General features: G+C 51.7%; 1 protein-coding gene across 1 annotated transcript in view; it reads left to right on the plus strand.

Annotated features, from left to right (window-relative positions):
• Positions 1-25152, plus strand: part of MBTPS1 (membrane bound transcription factor peptidase, site 1) — a 51104-nt gene continuing 25952 nt past the window's right edge. The window contains exons 1-8 of the mRNA XM_032853857.1: positions 1-116; positions 12685-13175; positions 13808-14065; positions 17059-17262; positions 19004-19114; positions 19555-19664; positions 20938-21054; positions 21465-21532. Coding sequence (XP_032709748.1) covers positions 13013-13175; positions 13808-14065; positions 17059-17262; positions 19004-19114; positions 19555-19664; positions 20938-21054; positions 21465-21532 — 1031 coding nt within the window. The 5' untranslated portion in view covers positions 1-116; positions 12685-13012. The remainder of the gene's footprint in view (positions 117-12684; positions 13176-13807; positions 14066-17058; positions 17263-19003; positions 19115-19554; positions 19665-20937; positions 21055-21464; positions 21533-25152) is intronic.

Genomic DNA, 25152 nt, shown 5'->3' on the forward strand with positions numbered 1-25152 from the left:
TCGCGCAGTTTCGCGAGACTTGGGAGTAAACAGCCCCGAATGGAGACGCGAGGTGTGTTCGCCGCGGAGGCGCCGTTATCCCGGGGCCGCCGGACCCGAGCCTGAGGCGGCCGCAGGTAGGTTCGGTGGCGGCTCGCCGCCCGGAGCGCCGCTCCCCGACCCGCCGGCCTGTGCAGCCGCCCGCGCGCCCGAGGTCGGGGGCGTGCGCCGGCGGCGGCCGGGGCCTCCCTGCGTCCCTGGACCCTACGGGAGCCGCACCGGAGCGCGGGGCGGGGTCGGGACGTTTTCCCGCACCCGAGACAGCCGGTGCGGGGCCCTGTCTCCGGGCTCTCGCGGGGTTTTAGCTTGCTCAGCCTCACCGTTTCCTCCCGTGAGATAAACTTGAGCGCAGTGAAGCCGCGCGCCCGGCGCACCCACGGTTCCGGGCCGGCTCCCGCAGGGGCCGCGATCACGTTTCCAGCGACCTGGGTTCTTCGCGAGCCCGGCACTGCCCAGCGTGCCGATTTTCAGGAGTGCAGTGCGGGAAGCTGATGGGCAAGGTGGGCCCGAGAGACTCCTGCCTTGCCCTGTCATGTCTTTGCTCCCCACGACCGGGGTAGTGTATGACAGATTTTCCACATCATTTTTATTAGGATGCTTACCCTTCGTTTTGGTGAGAGCCCCCGGGAATGGTGGCCAGTTTGTGCAAATTAAGTTAAATACTTTAGGTTCTGAGCGACGCTTCCAAGTGAAGCAGAGTGGCGTGGGATCGCAGAGCTGAACTCCGTAGAATCTGTCTTCCCGGGGCCCTTCATTAGTCTTAGCTGTGCTGTAAGCAGCCCACCTGCAGGGTCTCCGTTTGCATTTGTCTCGGAGTGCGGAGCTTGCGCAACTGATTCTTGCCAACTTTTTTTTTTTTTTTAATTTACAGCACACGTTCTCTCACTATTTTATAATTAAAAAGATTTTTTTAATTAACATATAATTATTACTAGCCCCAGGGGTACTGTCTGTGACTCGCCAGGTTTACACACTTCACAGCACTCACCATAGCACATACCTTCCCCAGTGTCCATCACCCCACTCTCTCTCTAAGTGGGAGCTTTGTTCAGGTCAAATTTACATACCATAAAATTCACCTCTTTTAAGTGTACTTATTCATTGACTGCCCTCCAGCCCCCCCCACCCCCGCATAAATGCGGAGTTGTGCGGTCCTCACCACAACGCACTTTTAGAACATTTTCGTCACCCCTGAAAGATCCCGGTGCCCATGTTCAGTCACTACCCATTTCTGACCCTAGCCCCAGGCAATCACTAATCTGCTCTCTAACTCCTTGGACTTGTCTCTCTTGAATATTTCACTGAGGTGGGATCATCTGTGGCCTTTGTGTCTGGGAGCGGCCTCAGTCAGTGGGACTCCTGCCCGTTAGGCCTCTGCATTGCACTCCCCGTGCATCTCTCATATTCAAGAGGTGGTTGTGTCCGTGAAAAAAGAGAAATTCTCATTTAGTGCTTGCAGAACCTTTGAAACACCTGGGGCCCCGTGGGATCAAGCTGGAGCTCTTCTGGCTAAGTTTTTAGCATTCCCTTCAAATTCACATGTTGTTTGATTCCGTCTTCTATCATTCTCAGGGTGGATAGTTACTGCTCTGTCCTGCCTACTGCCTCTTCGGTGTGGCAGCCACAGTTAAGCGTCACAAATGGAATAACAGAAGCTAGGAGGGGAAACACGCAGGTGAACTTCGCCTGGCTTCCACCTGTGTCCCGTGTGGGGTTTTTAGGGGGAGATTTGCAGCTGCCTCTTTGCACCAGGAGAGAGTTTAGAAACGATTTGTATTTCATTGGAAAAACGACAATTTTCCAACCCTTCGTGATCTGAAATCTTAATTAGGGATGGGAAGCTAGACCTTGCATTTGGTGGGTGGGTGGGGTGCTTGGTATCCTTCAGCATCTCGCCTGAGACAGGCCAAGGAGGTGGTAAAAACAGGTCGATTTTCCCTCCTCCGTGGCCTAATCAGTTTTGACATGCTGCAGAGATCTGGATTACCTGGAGTTACTAATCCTGATGGTGTCTTTGCTTTAGGAAATGAGTTTCAAGTAAAATGAGAGTACTGGCTTTGGAGGTGCCTGCCTCCTGCGGCTCACTAGTACTGGGTGACTGAAGGATCCTCAGAGTAAGGAGATGGGCCCAGCACCTGTGGAAGAATAAAGGACAGTGTAGACAAGCACCTCTTCACCCTGGCATTGTTGACTCTTTGGGCCGAATTGCTTGTTTTGTCCCCTTACAAAAGCTAATGGACAGAATGTGCCAGAAGGAGTGGTTCAGTCAGCCTGAAAAACACACCTTTATTTCAAGGTAGTGCTGTCTGGCATCGTTTGAATGTTAGCCGGTTAAATAATGGTAGTACAGCCAAGGACGCAATTAGTTATGAAAGTGGTACTTCTACAGCCAAAGTTGAACTGAACTGAATACTACCCTGTCGTGGCCTAAACACAATTCCGTTTTCTCTGGAGCTATTTCAGTAAAGGTTTATTAGAAAAAGCTGGTGTCTGCGTGACTAGATGACCTGTCAGGTGATACCAGTGATTTCCTCTGCCCTGAATTGTGTTCTTACTTGCAAAGAAATGATTTCAGATATACTTTAGCCATACCCAGAATGATAATCCGAGTGATACTCTTTTATAATGCAAAGTCAAAGCGCCTGAGCTGCAGGGAATGTTAGCTGTCAGACCAGTGGTTTGCCCAGTAACACATTTCCTCTCCTTGGTCTCGTTTTCGCTCATAGCTCATTAAATCTTCTTCCTGGCATGTATTGTTTGAACTGTTTATTTTCCATTTAGTATTTGATGTCAAATATGTTTTGGATTACACCTGTCTTAGAGGCATACTTACTAACAGAAAATCCATAATTGTGCCAATACCATCTTACAGGGCGTACCTTTGTTTGGAAAGATCACCAGGTCACCTACGTAAAGAATTTATAGGAATTAAATCCAGTAAACCGTGGATCCAGTAACAGCTCTAAGCAGGCCCTCTGAGTAGGTGATACGGCCCATGATAAGCCTGTTCAGAATGAATGAGCAAAAAGCTTGGCCTGGAGCTCTAGGGTAGACACAGACAGATTTTTTAACACAATTCCTAGGAAATGGATCCCTTTTAAGCTCTGTGTGTACAGATAAAACCAAATCTTTGGGTGCCTGGCTGGCTCAGTTAGTGGAGGGTGTGACTCACTCTTAGGGTCGTGAATTTGAGCCCCATGTTAGGCATCTTAGAGATTACTTAAAGATAAACAATTTATTAAAAAAAAAAAACCTAACCTTTATTTTGAATCTCTGTACCACTGACTTAACCAGAAAATTTGTTTTTCTATAAAATTTATTTTAAAAGGTTTAGTAAAGTACCTAAGTAGTTATTTTACCTAATTATGGAAGTGTAACAGCCTCTTTGTAAAATTGTAAATACTAGAACTAAGACCCTAACTCCCTGGACTGCTGGCATGGAGAGGGAGGACCATGTTACCTTGTGGCAGAGATCTTCTCCTGTTCCTTTTCTCCTGTGCATATAGATACATTATTTAAAAATAGAAATTTGGGTCATTGTGAGCTGTTTTACTTAATATTGCATTACCCTTCCCCCATATTCTTTGGGAAGTATATTCGAGACCTGTGGCTGTGCTAACAAATTTCTACAAACTTTGTGGTTTAAAACAACACCAGTTTATTATCTTACGGTTCTGGAGGTCGGTTGTCCACAATCAGTGTCGCTGGGCTGATGTTAGGGTGTCGGGAGGTCTTCAGTCCTTCTGGAGGCTCCAGGAGAGATTGTTTCCTTCCCTTTTTGGGTTTCTAGGGGCACCTGCGGTCCTTAGCTCCTGGCCTCTTCCTCTTACTACCTCAGCTTCTGGCTTCCATCATCTCTTCTACTGTCGGCGGAGAAGTAGCTTAGTGGGCCTGCATCTTGTAAAGACTCTTGCAATTACATTGGTCCCGCTTGGATAATCCAGAATGCACTTCCTGTTTTAAGATCCTTAGTTTAATCATACGTGCAGAATCTCTTTGGCCGTATAAAGTAACATTTATGGGTTCTGGGGATGAGGATATGGATAGCTTTGGGGACCGTTATGCAGCCTTCCAGAGGAACGTCATTTGCCGTTGCTGCACAGCATTCCGGAGTCCCGGTTAATTAATCAGTTAGCTGGTCTCCTGTTGCACATTTGGATACTCTCTAGCTTTTCCTGGTTGTAATCTTTGGGTGTAAATCATTGTATGCTTTCAGATTCACACTTCTGTGGAATGAATTTCTAGGGGAGATTTTATTTCGTTTTATTCTTTAAAAAAATTTTTTTAAAGGTTTTATTTATTTATTTGACAGAGATCACAAGCAGGCGGAGAGGCAGGCAGAGAGAAAGGGGGAAGCAGGCTCCCCCCCGCTGAGCAGAGAGTCCGACGCGGGGCTCGATCCCAGGACCCCGAGATCATGACCTGAGCCGAAGGCAGAGGCCCTACCCACTTAGCCACCCAGGCACCCCTTTTAAAAAGATTTTAAAGAGAGAGTATGTGCATGTGTGCACTTTTGAGCTGAGGGGAGGGGCAGAGGGAGACGGAGAGAGTATCAAGCAGACTTGGCCTGTGTGCGGAGCCCCACACAGAGCTTGGTCCTGTGACCCTGAGATCTGGACCAGCGTTGAAACCAAGAGTCGGACACTTAACCAAGTGTGCCACCAGAGCGCCTTTCCAGGGGAGGTTTTAGAAAAGCAGGGTAACCTACCTTCTAAGAGGGTGGCCTCCATGCCAGACTAGTCGAGTTCCAGCCTGGCTTTCCCACTCACTGCCACTTGGCTCTAGGCACAGTGATGAGCCACTGTGGGCACCTCCGTGTTCTCATCTGGAAGCGGGGGGTTAGTAATAGGTTGTGAGGGTTGCTTAGGATAGTGTCTGCTGCAGAATAAATGCACTGTGAGTTAAGTTTTTATCGTTATTTCTGGATTTATTAGGAAAGGGTTTTCCATTGTTAAGGCTTTTTTTTTTTTTTTTTAAAGATTTTGTTTATTTATTTGACAGACAGAGATCACAAGCAGGCAGAGAGGCAGACAGAGAGAGAGGGAGAAACAGGCTCCCTGCTGAGCAGAGAGCCTGATGTGAGGCTCGATCCCAGGACCCTGAGATCATGACCTGACCGAAGGCAGAGGCTTTAGCCCACTGAGCCACCCAGGCACCCCCATTGTTAAGGCTTTTAATACATATTGGTAAATGTTCTAAAAAGTAACAGTTTTTTTTTTTTTAACGTTCACTCACAACAAAGGAGAGTCCTCCTTTTATTGGCTTGACTTCTTAAACATGATTTGTGTTTTATCCTGGTGTCTCAGTTTATGTCTCTGACAATGTTACTTGATTTTTATGAACAAACAAAACATATAGTGACTGGTAAGTTCAGGGAACTGTTGGTTACCAGAGCGGGGAGGGGTTGGGGGGCAGGAGAAATAAGTGAAGGGGAGTGGGAGGTACGGACCTGCGGTTATAAGTAAGTCGGATGTCAGGCACAGCCTGCACTGCAGTAACTCCATGTGTGATAGGTCCTAGCCAGACTTTGGGGGATCACTTCCAGTGTGTGAGAATATCAGAGCACTAACTGATGAGCCCTGAAAAGTACTAGGATAGTCTGTGTCAATTACACTTCAGTTTTCAAGAAGTTTCTTGATCTAATGTAAATAGTGGGAACACTGGAGTCAGTTTTTGGTTTTTTTTTTTTTTTTTAGGATTTTATTTATTTATTTGACAGAGATCACAAGCAGGCAGAGAGAGAGAGGAGGAAGCAGGCTCCCCCCGGAGCAGAGAGCCCGATGCGGGGCTCGATCCCAGGACCCCGGGATCACGACCTGAGCTGAAAGCAGAGGCTTTAACCCACTGAGCCACTCAGGTGCCCCTGGAGTCAGTTTTAACAAATTTACTTTGCTATGAAACTTTTCAGGGGTTCTTTCAATTTGTTACAAGGGGAATGAGTTTGAGTTTCCCTTTGACTAGCTCAGTCACATCTGTTGGGCTGTTAGGATGTTATTCTGTGTGATGGTTGACATGCGTGAGTCTGTCTGATGTGGTGTGTCGTCTGGTCGTGCGCAGTGGGCAGCTCAGACGGAGGACCAGAAGAGAGCCTAAATTGCCCTCTTCACCTTTTTAAAATTTAATACTCCCATCCTTCTCATTCATTCCTATCAGCTGAGACTAAATATAAGACTTCTTTTTCTTTTTCTTCTTCTTTTTTTTTTTTTTTTTTTTTTTTTTTTTTGCATATTTTGGAAACAATTTCAATCTACCAGAAAGGTTCCAAGAACAGCATCGAGCCTTTTCCCCCTCTGAACCATTTGTGAAAGCAAGTTGCAGACCTGATACCCATTATCCCCAGATATTTCACGGGGCATTTCCTGCACTCACAGTCCTTACGCAATCAAAGCGAAGCCTTCAGGTGCAGGAAATGAATCCCGATACCCCCCCACTGTGTCGTCCCAGGCGGGCCCCGTCCAGGTTTGCCAGCTGTTCCGAGAGTGCCTTCACGGCCGAGGGACCTAGTTGAGAACCTCAGGTTCAGTTACCGGTTGAGTCTCCTGAGTCTCCTTCAATCTGCAGCTGTGTCTCAGCATTCCTTGGCTCTCCTTATCTTCCTTGGTAATTTTGAGAATTCCAGGCGTTGGCCTTGAAGACTGTCCTTGGTTGGCTTCTGCTCCTTCCTCCTGATGTGACTCAGGTTGTGCGTCTTTGGCAGGACCCGCCCAGGCGGTGCCGGCTTCTTCAGTCACCTGCTCCGTGTACCTGGGTCCGTTTGTGCCCTGGCTGGCCACGTTGGTGAAGCTTCTCTGCTGTAGGAGAAGCAGCTTGTCCCTTTGGAAATCAGGATGTTGAGAGGCATGCTGGGACTCTGTGAATACTTCATTCTTCAGGCTTCCCGCTTGCTTATAAATGTACTGTGGATGCTTGTGTTGTATTTTCTGCAGTGGCTTAACATCTGTTACTTTCATTGTTTATTTTGATGCTCCGGCTGTCCCTCGCTGGCCTCTCTGGTCCCCAGACACACTTCCGTTACTCTCGGAGCGCTTCCTCACTCCATGGCCCACGATGGTCCAGGAGCCTGGAACCAGGAGCCTGGTTTCTTGCAATGGAGAATGACATTTAGAAAACCAGTTCTGGGGGGCCTGGGTGGTGCCGTCAGTGTCTGACTCTTGGTTGCGGCTCAGGTCTGACCTTGGGGTCACAGGACGGAGCACCAACATGGGGATCCGTGGTCAGCACAGTGTCTACTTGAGTTTCTCTCCTCCTCTCCGCCTCTCTCCTCGTGCGAGCGTGTTCTCTCTCCCTCTCTCAAATAAATGAATCTTAAAAAAGAAAGAAAAGGAAACCAGTTCTGGGTACTACTAGATGGGCTCCCTCCTGTTGGGCTGCCACTTCTCCCGTGCCCTTGCATAGACAGAGCTAGGAAATGTACACACACACACACACTCGCATATGTTCATTTCCACGTCTGTCTGTCCGTGTAGTGAGAACCCAGAGTTCACACCGTGCTTCAGCTTCAGTCTGATCCTGTGTGGGTCTTTCAGGTTTTTCCCTTATTCGTACCTGTGCCTTTCTTCTCTGCCAGTACAAAGCTGCTTCCCATTATCTGTAAATATTTATTTGATCAGGTGAGTTTCCTGCTTTCACGGCCATCACCCCAGTCAGGCTCCGACCCCCTCTCCTGGTGCCTCTGCCCCGCACGCCTTCCTTGTCTCTCAAGACGCCACCCCCACCCCACCCCACCCCACCCCCCTCCGGCCACCAGGCTGCCATGGCTCTCCATCAGCATCTCACCTTCTTGCCCTTGGCTGGATTACGCAGAAGGGGAGGAAGAAAAGGAAGGACAGAACTCTTGTTAAAAAGTGTGTCTTTTCCTGCGTATATATGTCTGCGCCTGTGTTTATGTGCCGCGTAGCCGCTGCCATGCTTGTGGCTAGACGGTGAGGCCAGCTCGGGGATGGTGCTCCGTAGGTTTGCCTCGTGTTGTGAGAGCCCGTGGGATGACTGCTCGTCGGCACAGGCAAGTCCATGTTTCGGATGTGGGGGCTGCGGTCTGCGCCCTTGAAGCCCCTGTGGGACAGTCTGGGGGGAACAGGCCAGCAGTGCGGCGGCCGGCCCTGCGACCTCGGTGCCGGTGGCATTGTTTGCCAGCCTCTGTGCCCCTGGTGGCAGTTTTGTTTTCTTAAAAGCAAATTTATATTTCGAAGCCCTCTTATTCTGGGATTGGGAAACCACAGAAACTTCAGTATCTGTTGTCAGAATTTTTTTTTTTAAAGACTTTTTATTTATTTGACAGAGAGGTCACAGGCAGGCAGAGAGGCAGGCAGAGAGAGGGAAGGAAGCAGGCTCCCCACCGAGCAGAGAGCCCAACGTGGTCTCGATCCCAGGACCCTGAGACCAGGACCTGAGCTGAAGGCAGAGGCTCAACCCGCTGAGCCACCCAGGTGCCCCTGTTGTCAGAATTTTTTAGGAGCCATGGGTCTTTGACAAGAATGTCTTCTTAGGGGCGCCTGGGTGGCTCAGTGGGTTAAGCCGCTGCCTTCGGCTCAGGTCGTGATCTCAGGGTCCTGGGATCGAGTCCCGCATCGGGCTCTCTGCTCAGCAGGGAGCCTGCTTCTCTCTCTCTCTCTGCCTGCCTCTCTGTCTACTTGTGATCTCTCTCTGTGTCTACTTGTGATCTCTGTCTGTCAAATAAATAAATAAAATCTTAAAAAAAAAAGAATGTCTTCTTAGAACCTAGATTTTCGCTCACCTTGAAAGACTGTAAGCAGGTCGGCCATATCCAAACCGAAGAGAGGTGTGTCCTTGTCTGTCTCCAGCCTTAGCCCCTGGGCACTTTTCCGCCTGAGGGCCTCTTCCTGCTGCTGGTGGCTTTGGAGTTAGGGGCGGGCAGCTGTTCACCCTTTTGTGTGTGGCCCTTTGGGCTGACCAAGATTAGTCATGGAAATCCTTTCCCACAGATTTTGGGTTTTTTTCACCTCCCTGTTCCTTTCTACCTGGAGCCATGCCTTCCCAGTGCTCGTGCTTACCCTGATTTTCACATGGTCAGAGCTCAGCACCTGCCTGTCTTCCCCAGACCAGCTTTGCCTGCACCTTCTCCATCTCCATCAGGGGCAGATGCCCGTCTGTGTTTGGACGGAAGACCTCAGTGTTGTCCTCGGCTCCTTGGGTGCGCACCCCCAATCTGGCTGTCCACAGATGGTCTCACTGCGGTCACCTCCGTCATGTCCCCCCGTTCATTGCTCCTTCTGCCCCGGCCTGAGTCAGCGTCATCATGGGAGTCGTTCAGTCCGTCTCCTGTGTCTGCCTGTGCCCCCCTCCTTACAGAAGCCAGAGTGAACCAGTTCACGGGCGGGCCATCTGGGGTGGCTTCTCTGCTCAGATCCTGCTTTCCCTCCCGTTCGGAATGAAAGCTGAGGTCCTTTCTCTGACCTACAAGGCCCTCCCCGGTTTGTCTCCCCATCAGTCCCATCTCCCATTTTGTCTGATTTTCGCCTCCTCTCCCTGCTGCAGCCACACTGACCACTTCGCTTTCCTTACACAAAGCAGGCATGTTCCTTGCCTCGGGCCTTTGGGCTCGCCGTGCCCAGTGCCGCCAGTACTCTGCCCAGCTGGCCTGGCCAGCTTCCTGCTTCCGCTGGGTCCTTCCTCAGACGCCCCCTCCCAGGCTGTCACGCGCGCGCGCACACACACACACACACTCTCTCTCTCTCTCTCTTTCTCTCTCACACTCTGGGTCAGCGCCTTGAGCTCGGAGGCTTGGGTTGGGTTTTGTTGGCTGCCGCGTCCCTGCTGCCTGCTCAGTGGCTCTGTGACTCGCACCTTAAAGGAGCCGGGTGGGTGAGCGGAGCTGCTCAGCAGCCCCAGCGGGCTCTGCGCACCCCACTCCCATTGCTTCCTGCCTGAGCTGCTCGGAGGCCGCACCTGCTTGCCCTGCCTGCTTCCCGCCGTCTTTCCACCCTCAGACTGGCACGCCGTGGCCTCTCTCCTCGTGCGATGACTCGCTGATCCTTTGCACATCCCGTGTTTTTCTGGTCTGTGACGTAGCTTCGTTCAGGCTGCTCCCCTTCTCCCTCCTCATTTCCATGCTTGCGGCTCTGCTGGCTCAGGTCCTGCCAGGTGCCTCCCAGCTCGTCCTCAGGAGCTCCTGTGTCACCCAGAGGAGCTCTTGGTGCAGCATCCTGGCCCTGCGCGGGCCTCCTCTCCGGTGTCTTCCTGCTCTTTGTTTAGCTGTTTGCGCTCATTGTCGGCCGCTTTGCTGGATCCCACCTTGATCTTGGTAAGCACGATATACGGTTGTAGAATTTAATTGCATAGATTAAGGTAGAACATCTTATTAAGATATTGCGGTGTCTTATTTTCGAAAACCTAGAAAGTTTTCTCTTTGGGAGAGAGCTGATTATCTTAGGGATTTTTAAAGTTTAAAACCTCTCAAACCTTTTCTTCCTGTTTCTCTGTCTTGTGAAGTCGGTCTCCTGGCCCAATTGTAGGATGCCAGCCGTTGCTTCCACACGGGCTGTGCTGTGCAGTATCTGTCCAGACCCTTGTGTGAATTAAGAGTAGGTTTAATGGCAGTTGATCACAATTAGATAAGATGGGCTTACTAGTATCTTTCACTAATACTTGTTACATGTAGCCCAAATATGTCGTAGATTCTTCAGCTCGAGGCAGGAGAGATAAAGAGATTTATTTTTTTAAAAACTTCCCTTCATTGAGAGACCTGTGTAAATCGTTTGTACTGTAAGTTCATGTAACATGACATGAGAAGTCTCACTGGTGCGGAGCTCTGTCTTCCGTGACCACTCGTCCTGTAACGGACGCATGTGCCTCCTGTGACTCGGTGCCGTGTTGGGCCATTGCTGCAGATACCAAGTAGAAGCCGAAAAAATTGGGGCTTGCTCCCAAGCGTATGGCCACGAAGTATGTTGGAGTGGCTTTTTCGGCGTCCCCTGTTGCCTTTCTTTACCCTTTCTGTTCTGATCTTTGGTGTTAATTAGTTTGTTCTTGTGGTTGGCATTTTTCGTGTTGATGCGGAAATAACTTCTAGAATTTGGTTTTCGTCTGATGAGCTTCCTTCACCCGCCTTAGCCTCTAGTGCCGGAGAAGGCTCTTAGGGGTTGTGCGGTCCTCCAGCGGTGAAGTCCTAGAGAGTAACCTATAGGCTATCTTAGAAACTCTAACCGTGTTTTCCTATGAATAGATGCACGATGAATAATTCCAGAAGCCACAAAGTCCTCGTTACTCCAAAGTACCCATTGCTGCCAGAAGAAAGAGTTTTGATTCCGTGCCTCTGATTGAAGAGGGCTGACTCCTGGTCCCGAGTGTTTTCTTTTTAGAAACAAGTTAGCATTATAAGGCCTGTGCTGTTCAATTGACTGTGTTCCCCTTGCTGGGTTGTTTATGTTTCTGGTAGGATCAGTGCAACAGATCTTTCTGGACGTGCTGCAGCCGGCATCGTTTTCTTTCTTTTTTTTTTTTTAATTGCTGGTCTGTTTTTCATGCGAAGAATGATCATTTTTCTGCCTTTCAGATACTTGAAAGGTATCTGTGCCCGTGTGTAATTTAACGCTCAGATAACACTTTCTTTGGCAGTGGTGTACCTCACGACATTTTCTCTTGTATTACTTCCGAGAAAGAGGTAATCTGGTTTTACAACCTATCTGGCAGGTTAGATCCCTTTAAGGTGAGGCTTCATGTAAAATACACTGGATGACTGCGTGAATCCTTCTATGCCCTCTTCATAAAATTGGCAGGAGGGGCGCCTGGGTGGCTCAGTGGGTTAAAGCCTCTGCCTCCGGCTCAGGTCATGATCCCAGGGTCCTGGGATCGAGCCCCGCATCGGGCTCTCTGCTCAGCGGGGAGCCTGCTTCTCCCTCTCTTCTCTGCCTGCCTCTCCGCCTACTTGTGATCTCTGTCTGTCAAATAAATAAATAAAATCTTTAAAAAAAAGTTTGAAAATTGGCCAGAAATATTTCAAAATCTGAAGGGTAATAATAGTTCGAATAATTTTAAAACATAGTTTCTCTGAAAGAAAGTGGTAAGGATTTGACTTGGATGCAAATTAGTTTGTCCTTAGGAATTATTTTACGGTAGAAGGTGAGGATGTATCTACCAAGCTCTTGCCGGAAGAGTTGGCAAAACGTGTGGGGCATTAAACTGCTGTTCCTGCGTGCCTGGGTGGCTCCGTCTGTTCAGTGTCCGACTCTCTCAGCTCAGGTCTTGATCTCAGGGTCGTGAGTTCAAGCCCCACGTTGGGCTCCACGCTCCGTGTGGAGCCTACTTATGAAATAAATAAAATGCTGTGGGGGAAGAGCCCTGGAGACAGAGGGTTGCGCAGGGTGAGACGGAGAGTCTGAGGTGGAGGCAGAGCGGAGGGATGATGTGTGGGACCGAGATCCCCTCCCCGGCTGCGAGGGGCTCGGCGTTCCTGGCATTGTTTGTTATGCTCAGTTTGCTCGTTTTTCTCGTTTGTTTTCACCTTTCTGAGTTTTGAAGCTGCCTTAAAACTTGTTCCCCCCCGAGAGAAGTGAGGAGTGACTAAAGAAATGATAAGGTGTTCGGCGCCCGAGCCCTCCCTGTCTGCTCTCCTCCCCGCGTGTCTGTGGCGCTCTGGCCTGGGTGCCAGTGGGACTGACTCCGCCCGCTTGCTCTCTCCTTCCGCAGGCCGCCCAGAGCTGCCCGAGTGACCGCTCGCCCCGCCGGACCGTGCTTCTGTGCTGCAGATGGAGGGGAGGACTCAGTTGTCTGGGCCGGAGTGAGAGGAGCCTGAGGCCCAAGATGGAGAAGAAACGAAGAAAGAAATGAAAGCCTCTTTCCAGGCCAAACCACAAAAGGCCATGAAATTTAACTTCTTTTTATGTTGGACAAGACTGTACAATGGCTGATCAATAATGTTTCAGCTTTTTGCCGAAACAAAAATTAACTTATAATCAAGGAAGAAAAAAGTGTGATTTGAATTTATGTGATTTTACGACCACATTCACTTTTGACCATGAAGCTTGTGAACATCTGGCTGCTTCTGCTCGTGGTTTTGCTCTGCGGGAGGAAACATCTGGGGGACAGGTTGGAGAAGAAGTCCTTCGAAAAGGCCCCATGCCCTGGCTGTTCCCACCTGACGTTGAAGGTGGAATTCTCCTCAACAGTTGTGGAATATGGTAATGATACTATTTTAGTCCCTTCCCCATTTAAAAAAAAAAAAAAAAACTTAACTCTAAATAATTAGCTTTTGCCAAAAAAGTCATTTCCCTCTTTTCTACGATTTGACATGAGGTGAGTGCACAGTACTTAGATGTTCTCTCTGCTGAAGTTGGCTTTCCCGGGATACATTGGCGCTGGGGATTTCTTCCCTAAAACCCGACTCTGCGGAAGAGGTGCCGTTGTAGCCGCTGAGGGTGGGGAGTTGGGAGATGCCAAATGCTCAGGAAAATAAAACCGAGTCTTTCCTTCCGAATCCCTTTCTCCTGTTTGAAAAAGTTACACGCGTTTCTTTGCCATATATTCAGAATTCTCTTGATCTTTGCTTTTTGAAAAACAGCACAGGGATCTGATTTTAAGGGGTGGATTCTGTGATCCGGGGCTCATACAGATCGCTTGACCTCAGAGCCTGGAGGACTGCTCTGTAGGGCATTTAGACCAGTCTTGGTTTACTGCTCCTCCTACTGTCAGTTTTAGGATCTGTAGGTTTTCTTTTGCCAGGGAACTTTTGCCAGGAACCAGAGTAGGTGCACTCTTACGTAACAATACAGGGACATAAATTCTTACTTTTATTTGTGGTCATTGATTTCAGAATACATCGTGGCTTTCAATGGATACTTTACAGCCAAAGCTAGAAATTCTTTTATTTCAAGTGCCCTGAAGAGCAGTGAAATAGACAACTGGAGAATCATTCCTCGAAACAACCCATCCAGTGACTACCCTAGTGATTTTGAGGTGATTCAGATCAAAGAGAAACAGAAAGCGGGGCTGCTGACCCTCGAAGGCCATCCCAACATCAAACGGGTGACGCCCCAGCGCAAAGTCTTCCGTTCGCTCAAGTACGCGGAGTGTGAGTACCGTGGGCTTGGGCTCCGCGCGGCCGCGTCTGCTGCGGCCCGTGCTCGGCTGCAGCGCGGGGACAGAGTGTGTGTGTTCCTGCGGGCCGGCCAGCAGCGGTCCAGGAAGGCCCCGAGTCCCTTCATCCAGTTTCGTCCGTGGTGAACATTTTCTTGCCAGGCATCTGAAACACTAGAAACAGATGTCCTGCTGTTTGGTGGGAAAAAAATCTGCAGGTTTGCAGGAGGACGATGGTGATGCTCGTGTCTGCGGTGCCCAGCCGGAGCCTGGAGTCCCCTGCGCCCCGTACATCCCCAAGTGAAAGGCGGGTCTTCGGGTCTCCCTCTTGGTTGCGCTGTGCTTGTCAGTGTGTGTTTTTAGTTTTAAGGCGTCTTGGAAAGCACCCTTACCGTGGGGTTCGTTTTTTTTTTTCTGAGAGCCTTCTCACCACGCACGGCGGCGCGGCCTGTTTCAGTCGCAGGCCGCGCAGAGGTGAGGACGGAGGGAACTTGATGATTCTCCTTTCAGCCCCAGGGCTTATTCTGTCCCGCTTTTATACAGCTTGGGCTCGTCAGGGTAGAGCTTACCCTTAAATAATAAATTACATATTTATTACTTAACATTTTCTGAAGCATACTTAGTACCAAAAAAAGGGCTTTTTTCCCATTTGTGATAAAGTAGGGTAACGGATTGCCAGCTCTGTTATCATTTACTGTCATTTATTTCCCTGGAGGAAAGAGAAGGAAAGTTCTCTTTTTCTCCCTTTGTCTGTCAGGTAGTAGGCATGAGAGCCTGAGGTTCAGGAAGGGACAGGGGGAAGCCGCATGAATTTGCGTAGTGGGACAAGCCAGCTCTCGGGCGCCCCAGAGGTCAGCTGTCCGGCTTCCTCAGCGCTCTGTGCCAGGCCAGATGTTCTGTGATGCTTTTTCTCTTTGAAAAGCAGTAGCCTCAGAGCAATCCAGGAAGTAAAAGCAAACCAGACCTTGTCCACTTAGCCAGATAAGTGGCTTACATGAGCTTTTCTGTTTTACTTTTTTACCATAAAGAGCCTCAGGACATTGTAAGAAGCACGGAAATGCCTGACTTGAGCAGAGCAGTCCTGGCCTCTCGGGGCCGGGTTCCTTTCTCTGCTTCTCCGCCACGGTTGTCAGACACAGAGCTTGACGCCCCCTGAGGCCGTGCTGCGCTGCTGGCAGTCCCAGTCGGCCTTGTTGCCATCTGCTGCCTCGCGTGGTGAGCCGCTTTCCTGTGGGCTCCAGCTTTTCCCGTCCAAAAATTGGAGATAATGCTACCTACCTCCAAGGGTTCTCACGAAGATGAAATAAAATAGTGCAAGTGTGAGAGCTTAGCAGAGTTTTTAGGATGTAAATAGACGTTAAATACTGCTTGTTTCTCTGGCTGTGTTGTGAGCAGGCTCTGCTTTATTTTAGCTGGAGCCTGTCCCAACCTGGCTCCCGTCCCTGGCCCTATCCATGGGCTGGAAGACAGAGCCAACCTGTTTGCCGCAAGACAGTGTTTAAAGATATTTTCAAGATATCTGTGGTGTCCTTGATGGATTCTCCTCTCCAGATCCTTCAGCTTGTCCCTCACCTGACACGGGTTCAAGCCCTCTTACCATTTTAACTGCTTTCCTTCCAGTACTCTCCAGGCTCTCTGAATTGCTCTTACAGAGCCAAGTTCATTACTCAGGTGTAGTCTGGTCCGCCTCCAGCCGACAGAGCAGACCCTCGTGTGCTATCAACACCCGTCTTCCGTCAACACCTCCAGTATTGTCCCCCACTGTTGACTTTTTTTTTTTATTTGACAGAGAGAGTTCATAAGTAGGCAGAGGCAGGCAGAGGGAGAGAGGAGGAAGCAGGCTCCCCACCGAGCAGAGAACCCGACATGGGGCTTGATCCCAGGACCCCAAGACCATGCATGACCTGAGCGAAGGCAGACGCTCAACCCACTGAGCCACTCAGGGCACCCCACCCCCCACCCCTCCGCACTGTTGACTTAAAGAGCAGAGTCAACACGGCGAGTTCAGTGCAGAATAATTTCAGTTGGTCTGTGCAAATAATTACTTAATGGAGTTGACACAACTACATGTTTTCCCAGGTCCCTGTACCCTTTCGTGGGGAGCCTGGTAAGACTGGACGGCACGGTAGGCATTAGCTCTAGAGACACAGTGTCAGTCGCAGCAGCATAGCTGTGTTCTGCTGAAAGCTGATCTGAGATGCAGGTTTTCGCATGATAGCACGGTCCTGAAAGGTAAGGACCCCTCCTGTGGCGGTTCTTTTGCTTTTTTCTTCCATTTTTTCACCAAGTGAGGTCCTTACAGATAGCGGAACCCGTGGACTCCGTGCCCCGGGGCGGGTGCTGATGCGCACAGGGCTGATTCGCCTGCAGGATCGAGAGGAGACACGGTTTGTCGCCTTGCGAACCCCCGACTCCTTTTCTAGCGCCTCTGCTTTGGAAGGGGGACGCTGTAGGCGGCGTGTTGAGTAGCGAGCAGTGCGCGGTTGGCAGAAGGTCCCGCTGCTGTCAGACCAGAGACAGGTGTGGTGGGTCAACACGGGCCCCTCCTCCTGTGCCAGGAGCCCAGTGCTGAGAAGCTTCGCCATCGCAGGGGGCCGTTCGCTTCCTTGTTGTTTTGTTGTCGTCGTCGTTGTCGTCTTCCACCCTTCTGGCCCAGGGAGAGCAAGTCGCACGAAAGCTCGGGAATTTCTGGGTCCTTCAGCTGCAGCCACGGCTGTTTGTTTCAACGCAGCGGTTCTGCCAGTCTGCCTGGCGTCGCTTAGAAAAGGCCAAGTAGAGGACTCTTGGGGAACAGTGATGTCAGCTAAGTGATGTCCTGTGGGTGTGACTGCATGGAGAAAGCCCTCTGGCGGGGGTAGAGGACTCCCCCTCTGGTCACCTGGGCTTTCAGGGCTGGTCGCCGCCCTTCTCAGAGTGGGTGCTCTCCCCACCGGCTCGGGCTGTCCCCGTGCCGCTCCGCGTCTCATCTCTCTCTCTCCTTGGCTCTAGCTGACCCCGTCGCACCCTGTAACGAAACCCGGTGGAGCCAGAAGTGGCAGTCGTCGCGCCCGCTGCGAAGAGCCAGCCTCTCCCTGGGCTCTGGGTTCTGGCACGCCACAGGCAGACACTCGAGTAGACGGCTGCTGAGAGCCATCCCTCGCCAGGTCGCCCAGACCCTGCAGGCGGACGTGCTCTGGCAGATGGGCTACACAGGTGTGTGCTGTTCAACCGGGACCCGCGTGGGGCTGGTGGCCGGCGCGCCCTCCGTCTCAGGTGCCTGGCGCAGCCACAGCCTCGGGCCCCGGCCCTTCCACTGTGTGTGGAGCCACACACGTCCGGCGGCCCTGCCTTTGACCTCTGCTGTGCTGGGCATCTGGCTCTGCCTTTTTAGGTTGTTGAATCCTCTGTTCCTTCGGTGTGTTTCTGTACCATTTCTGAGGTTGGGGGTAGATGGTGGAGCATTTCTCTCCTGTTGACGTGCAGGTGAGCACACAGCAGCTGTTCAGGGAAGGAGATCGAGTGCAGACGTGGTTATTGTGAAGTGATAACGTGAAGATGAGCTTATCCCTTGAGAGTGGAGCTCTGTGCAGAGGGGCTGCGTTACAGTCCGTGCACCCGTTGCTTAGTTTCAAAGCAAGAGACGGCATCAGTGACCATGTCCTAGGAAATAGAACAGCCGCTACAGTATTTCTCCCGTGCATAACGGCAGAAAATCGCTGTCATAACGACTGTGAAGGTTTGAACCCCCGCTCAAATGGAAGCCTCCTCTAGCTCTCCCTTCCACCCCCTCCATCTCAGCTGGTCTTGGCGTCCTCACCTATGTCCTCTAGCCTTGGAGACCCTGACCTCTCCCTTGATTTCCCCAGCTCCTACCCTGCAGTAGGTCTGAGGCCGTTTAACTCTCAGGCCTGGTGGACTGGAGTTTCAGTCAAACGATTGTCACCTTGTGGTTTTATCTCTTCAGGATGAGGACTCTTCACAAAGCAAATATCTAAACAGAAAAGTGTTTTCTGTCCCCCCAGACCAAGTGCTTTTTGAGATCATGTGCATTACTTAAATGTAAGCAGTATGTTTTGCTAGTTCTGTCAGTGTAATTGATGATTTAACATAGTATGGACACGTCAGCACAGCTCTCACACCAGAAAGACCCCACCTCTATGACACCTGTTAGCTGTTAATACGAGTGTCTTAGGTTTTTCTACCTGTTTTCTAGAATTTCCTCATCTGGCAATATCAGTCTTAACACTGGTGCACGTAGCTTTTGGCCCGTATCATCTGAAATAGGCTCCTTGTTATAGCGAGGTGTACTGCGTAGTGGTTTTCCTTACTGTGCCCTCAGCCCCGCGTGTCGCCGGCAGCCCCGTGTGCAGAGGGGGTTAATGAGCAGTGTCTGAGGGGAGGCACGGGAATCGTCTCCTGTCCCCCGAGGGTGTGCTCTTACTTGGTGCCCCTCGTTCGATAGTGCCTCTCTAAGGAGATGAGGGGAGGGAGACCCGGGGAAGTCATCAGAAGCAGAGACTCCATCATGTGGAGGACTGAGCCCTGGTGACAGTGGAGGGATGGGCCAAGAGATTTCCCCTGAAACCTCAAGTCTTACTAGCAGCACGTGATGGCATCTCTCCCAGTCTCCCCTTCTCATCTTGGCTCAGCCAGGGCCCGTGGGGCACCTGAGCTAATGCGCAGATGTTGGGTGGTCTCTGGCTTCCGTGACAGGTCCCAAGGAGGAACATGCGTGTTTTTTAAAAATTATTTTTATTAACATACAATGTATCATTAGCCCCAGGGGTACAGGTCTGTGCATCCTCAGGCTCACAGAATTCACAGCACCCACCATAGCACGCACCCTCCCCAGTGTCCATCACCCAGCCACCCTCAGGACTGTTTTTTATAGACAAGATCCAAAAAGGTGATTTTTCTAAACATGATTGTGCTTGGTTATATTTTTCGGAATAAGGTGCTAACGTAAGGGTTGCTGTTTTTGACACTGGGCTGAGTGAGAAGCACCCCCACTTCAAAAATGTGAAGGAGAGAACCAACTGGACCAATGAGCGGACGCTGGACGACGGTGGGTGGCGCTGCTGTGGTGTGACCTGGTCTCTGACCCTCGCTCCTGTCCCCGGTTGTATGGGTTAAGAGTGCGGTTTTCTGGATGCCTGTGACGACACAGTCGTGGGCAGCCGTTACCGAGACAGGCCCATGTTGTTCATGTGCCTTTGGGGGCAGAAGTTCGTTGGACTGTCCTGGGACGTCAGGAAGTAGTGTCGGAGGCAAGAGGGCTGCCTGGTGGAGGCGCACGGACCTCCCAGTTTGGGTGGCGGTGGGGGTGCGAGGCCCGGAATCGGGGCAGCCAGGGCGTGGGCCCCGGCTGGGGGAGCGTTCCGGGGCAGCGCAGCCTCTTTGTCCGGGGCTCAGAGAAGGGCGTCTTTTGAGTTGGTGGCCTTTTTCAGCTGGGTTTCACTCCCGGTATCAGCCGTGTTCTGGGACTTTTCTCCTTGTGGTCTGCAGGGCTGGGCCACGGCACCTTCGTGGCAGGTGTGATAGCCAGCATGCGGGAGTGCCAAGGCTTTGCTCCAGATGCGGAACTCCATATTTTCAGGGTCTTTACCAATAACCAGGTAGGTGTTTTGAGGACCCCTGAGGCTTACAGAGTTGACATCAGAACATAAAAAGTGAAACTTGGGGGAACCTGTTCATTTAGAAGCAGCACACCTCCTCGATGCTGAGCTGCTTCTGGCATCCTGCATGTGCCACGCTGTCCCTCCGTGGCCCCTGTGTGGCTTCGCCCCTTCGCTGCCCCCCCCCTTCATCGGCCTCACTTGGACCCTGAAGACCCCACCCCCAGGGCACTGAACAGGAGGGACTCCCTGTGTCTCATTCCTTCCTGTCCTCCGGGCCTGCCCGGGGCTCCTGCGCCCCCACGTCACGGACACGGTTCTGGTGCTTTCACACGAGGGAGGAATCACGAGTTGGTGTGGTTGTTGCCCCTCCTGGGCTGTGACGGGCTCGAGGCTGCCTCTGTACCATGTGGTGTCACGTTGGGCCCTGTGGGGTCCCGGCGCTGTCCCTGTGCTTTTCAGAACTAGTCATAGAAAAGGGGAGGACCCTGTTCCTTATTTTTTAAATTTAATTTTGTACAGATGTGCACAGTTCAGAAATATCTAAAAGACAGTGCGGGGAAAATTCCCGCAATGCTGTCCCCGTCCAGCAGGGGCTTACCTTACTTCCTCGTGCCTCCCATGTGATGGTTTCTTAATTTCTTGTACTCCCGCCCCCTGTATTTGCCTATATGAGCAGATATAAACCGGTCTTATTTATGAAAGCCTTTAAGAAACATAATTCTTAAATATTGCATTAATCCCATTTCTACTGTAAGTTTAATTGTATTTTTTATAAAAATGTCTTGAGTGGTGGTACACGAGGCGATTCAGCTCTGTCCGAGAAATAATTCTGTGAGGTAACTTTGATTGATGCCGTTTCCCCTCCAGTCTGGTTGGGAATGAGGAACATTAGACGAGTCCATTAAACTGTGTAGAAATGCTCAGACGACAGGGACGTATCTTGTGATAAGTCCTTTCAAGGAGGCACTGAGAGTGGTGGGGTTCAGCTCACCCTGGAAGGTGTACTGGAGGGTGAGGCGCTGGACGGCTGGCTGGGAGAGCGCGGCTGCCCCCACAGCACAGCTGTCCCTGGAGTCCGGCTGCCGGGACCTAGAATTTCCGGGTGTCTGCTTCACATTTTGGAGCATCATTTGTTCTTGGTTTTTGTTTCTGACATTGAAGTTAATATGTCATGCTGCTTAAGAGTCTGTAGGGACACTTCGAAACCAACTGTTGTCACCCTTGGAGACTTCCACTAAAACCCCTAAAGTCGTGTCTGGCGGTTGACTAGGTGTCCTACACCTCCTGGTTCCTGGACGCCTTCAATTACGCCATCCTGAAGAAGATGGATGTGCTGAACCTCAGCATCGGCGGCCCCGACTTCATGGACCACCCCTTCGTCGACAAGGTTGGTTGTGTCCCCGCATGAAGGATGGTGGCGCCTGGTGACAGCTTCTGCTCCGAGTGCTTTATCTCTGGTGCGCTGGTGGCCTGTCACCCACAGTGTGCCTGCCTCGCGAGGATGGCGGGTGGTGGCGCGAGCTTTGGCGACTTGCAGTGGGAGCGGCACACCTGCCGGCTCGGTTCCTTCTCCGAACGGCGCATTCCTGAGCCTTCCCGGAGAGCGGGCTCTGCTCTGTGTGGTGGAAGGCCCCATGCCCTGGGTCTCGTCAGCGCTCACGCACGTGACGTCCATGTCCATGGGGGTCTAGAGTTACATTTTTAAGGTCAGCCTTCTTCCTTGAGGAGGACAGTTTGGACAGTTGTGTGCTGTCGAGACTGGCCTGCTTCCTAAATAAATGTCTGCTAATCCCGTAGGTGTGGGAGTTAACGGCTAACAACGTGATCATGGTTTCTGCTATTGGCAACGACGGGCCTCTTTATGGGTAAGTACTCCCCCAGCGATGACTTGGAGGTGTTTCCCCTGAAAGAACTCCAGATCTGTTGTTCGTCTGTCTCTGTTTTTTCCTTTTTGTATCTGTCTCGAACTGTATCACGGGGACATTCCCTGCACAACCAGCCAGGCTGTGAAATGAGCCAGTGCCCACCGCCTCCTGGGTCAGCTCAGGCTGGCCTCTTTTTGTTTAATTTTTTATTTATCTTATTCTTGTTTGCTGTAAGCAGTTTGGAGGCCTGCAGTTTTTATTCTACTTTTTTTTCCTAAAATCAGTCAGGGAAGTAAACCTGCTAGAAACTAGTGGATTGCACGGTATTTATGGAGACCCGCTCTGTGCAAAGCCCGGGCGTGAGAAGGTAAACGGGACGAGGGGCCTGTCGTCTTGGGAAGGACCGGACGCAGCCGCCACAGAGCTGGTGGAGAGGGAGAGTGTGGGCCGCGATGCAGACCCGGCCAGCGTCTGCAGGTCGATGAGTGGGGTCACACGGAGGGAGGCAGAGAGAACACTGTCCCAGAAATGCCCCTTTGTGCTGGGTCGCTGTGAACTAACGCAGCGTGAGATGCGGAACATCGGTCACTGTGGTACAGGCCCTGAGTTCTTGTCGAGTCTTTCACCTCCGGCTCCGATTTTCCTGCAGGCGACACGTGTAAGTCCTCTCTCGTGCTGAAATACCGGCCTCCTTGTGGGTCGTCCTCCCGTGTGCGGTTTGGTGCCGTGACGGGGTGAGGTGACCATGGGGGAGGAAGAAAACAAGAGTGCACCCACTGCTCTGCAGCCCAGTGGGGAGAGACGAGCGTGTGTGTGCATGCGTGTGCCCTCCCAGTCGCTCCCTGCATCGTGCGCTGACACCTCCAGGCGTGCACGCCGGGGTCCCGAGGACTGATGCACTGACATGAGGGGCCCCGTGCCCGGCTGAGCTCTGGGAGATGATTGTTGGTATACGTCAGGAGCTGTACGTGCTGGCAGCCGTGGTTCCAGCCTGATTGTTGTTAGTGGTCCTGTCTCCTTGGAAGGGGCCCACGGTTCTGGTTTGCTGTGTCGCCTGCCATGTGTGTCCGGCTCCACTGTGGGACGCCCCGGTACCGCGTAGTCCCCTCCGGTTGTCTTGTTGCCCCTATCGTGTTTCTCTCCTCGGCCGCTTCTCCTGTTTCTGGTCCCCCCTCACTCCAGAGTCCCCAGACTGTCCATCCGCTTTCCAGCCTGTCTCCCTGCCTGGACAGTGTAAGGTCACTACTGTGGGAAGAGCGCAGGCCGTGGGGCCCTCTCGTCGCTGGGCCTCGGCCTCGCTGTCCGTCACGGTGGGCGTGAGGCCACCCTGGGTGGCGCTTGCCAGGGGCGCTTGTGAGGGACACCTTTGACCCAGGGAAGGCTCTGCCAATACTGAGCCCTTGGAAGTGGTGGCTGGTCTCGTTCCTTGTTTTCTGTTCTTCTCAGACACGTTCTGGCAATTTTCTTATTCAAGACTGCTGTAGGTCATCATTGCCTAATCAGATACACTTTCCTGTTGTTTTTTAAGGTCCTCGCTACTCTATCCTGGAACTGGCAAATCTTTCCTGCGAGGGCTCACATAGTAAATACTTGAGGGTTTGCAGGCCGTGTGGTGCTCGTTGTCAGCACCCACCCGCCCCTATAACGGGAAAGCGGCCCTGGGTGTGTGTGGATGAGTGGGCGTGGCCGTTACAGGGAAACAAGACGCGCACAGACAGACGGTGGGCCCGCTCGGGTCTGCAGCCCCGGTTGGGGAACTGGAGCCTGCAGGTGCTAGGTCCGCTCAGCCCCCCAGGCCCCCTGCACACTCCCCAGGCCTGGTCCCCCTCCTGCGTCTCCCTGCAGTAGCCCCATTTATCTGCCCCCATCACCTGTTCTTGCAGCTCAGCCTCCTCGCTTGTCCTTCCGTCTGTCCGCACCCCTCTTGCCGGCTCTGCACGCGCCGTCTGACTGCTCTGCCCCACGCTGGTCACTCTTCTGAAATCCTGTGACTTCTGTGGGCTGTCATACTCTTACAGGCCAAGAGTTGTGCATTTCCCGTGTGTCAGAGGAGCACCCTGGAAAGGGCCCTGCGTCAGACTCACGTGTCACTTGTGGAGCCGCATGGGGCTCGTGCTGGGAACGGCCCGGCCCGCGCCGTGATGCTTTCCTGCTTGGGCGTCAGGGCACTCGGCGGAGGACGGGGCTGTGCTCAGAGAGCTGTCGTCTGTCACAGGCGGGGCGCTGCCTGCGCCTCTGCAAGTAATGCATCCCCACAGATGCCCTGCCTGCCAGCCCCCCTCGGTGTCCTGCACCCCTGGCACACTTGGACTTCATTTTTGTCACAAGCCAATAAAAAAAGTCCCCGTTGGGGCCTCTGAGCAACCCGCTGGGAGCATGTCGGTGGTCGGTGGCCGGTGAGCTAAGAAGGCCATGCCGGGATTGAGTTCTGGTGCTTCAGAATAGTTGGGTGAAAGCACGTGCCCTGGAGTCTTGCTTCTAGAACCCCTTCCACCCCTGCGAGTCACTTGTGGTTATTGAGTTGTCACAGTTCCGGTTTGGGTGATGGAGCTGTAGTAGGTCAAGTTCAGAAATGGAGTTTCACGCATTAAAACTGGTACTTTCCAGCAGTTCGGTTTTATCTTACCCTCTTGTCTTTAGAATTAAAACCTTTTGTTGTGATTCGCTCCACTGTGATTCCTGTGCAGATCCAGCCCACTTGAGGTATTGAGGAGAATCGCGTGGTTCCTCTTTATGTCCGCGCCGTGAGGGGTCCCGAGGAGGGTGGAGGGGTCGGTCCTCCATCCGCCCTGAGGCAGGCCAGTTGAGAACTCTGACTTCACGGCGGTGGCAGGTGCCAGTGTGTGGCTGTCGCTGCTTCCCAGAGAAGTGTGCGATCTCGTTGGGGCGGTGGGTGTGCCCTGGGCCGGTGTGCGAGTGATGTGAGAGCATGTGAGCGGGCAACTGTCGTGAGCTCATGGCTCTTGCCGTTCAGAGGGAGGACTCCGGGCCTGGGAGCACGAGGGAGAAGAGTGTCTTGGGAGAAAACGAGGAGGTGCTCCACATACGAGATAACAGCCTTAGCCCGGTGTGTGGGCAGCAGAGAGCGTGGCCTTTGGACAGCTATGAGGAGCCATATGAGAACCTAATGCCATCTCGGGTTTCTCTGGGAGTATTGGCCCTTACCTGAATTACTCTTTTTTTTTTTTTTTTAAATTTTTAAATTTTTTATTTTTTTAATTTTTTTATTTTTTTTTTAATTTTTTTAAATAAAATGCTTTCATCATATCCGTTTCTTGGCTCCTATATGTTTATTTATTTATTATTTTTTTTAAGATTTTATTTATTTATTTGACAGAGAGAGATCACAAGTAGATGGAGAGGCAGGCAGAGAGAGAGAGAGAGGGAAGCAGGCTCCCTGCTGAGCAGAGAGCCCGATGCGGGACTCGATCCCAGGACCCTGAGATCATGACCTGAGCCGAAGGCAGCGGCTTAACCCACTGAGCCACCCAGGTGCCCTACTCTTTTTTTTTTTTTTTAAGATTTTATTTATGAGAGAGAGACGGGGAGCGGGGTGAGGAGCCACGGGAGAGGAGCTGACTGTGCTCAGTGCAGTCTGACCCGGGGCTCGATCTCGGGAC

The sequence above is a fragment of the Lontra canadensis genome, unplaced genomic scaffold (assembly GCF_010015895.1).
Source record: "Lontra canadensis isolate GAN:19392208 unplaced genomic scaffold, GSC_riverotter_1.0 scaffold8, whole genome shotgun sequence".
Taxonomy (NCBI): Eukaryota; Metazoa; Chordata; class Mammalia; order Carnivora; family Mustelidae; genus Lontra; species Lontra canadensis.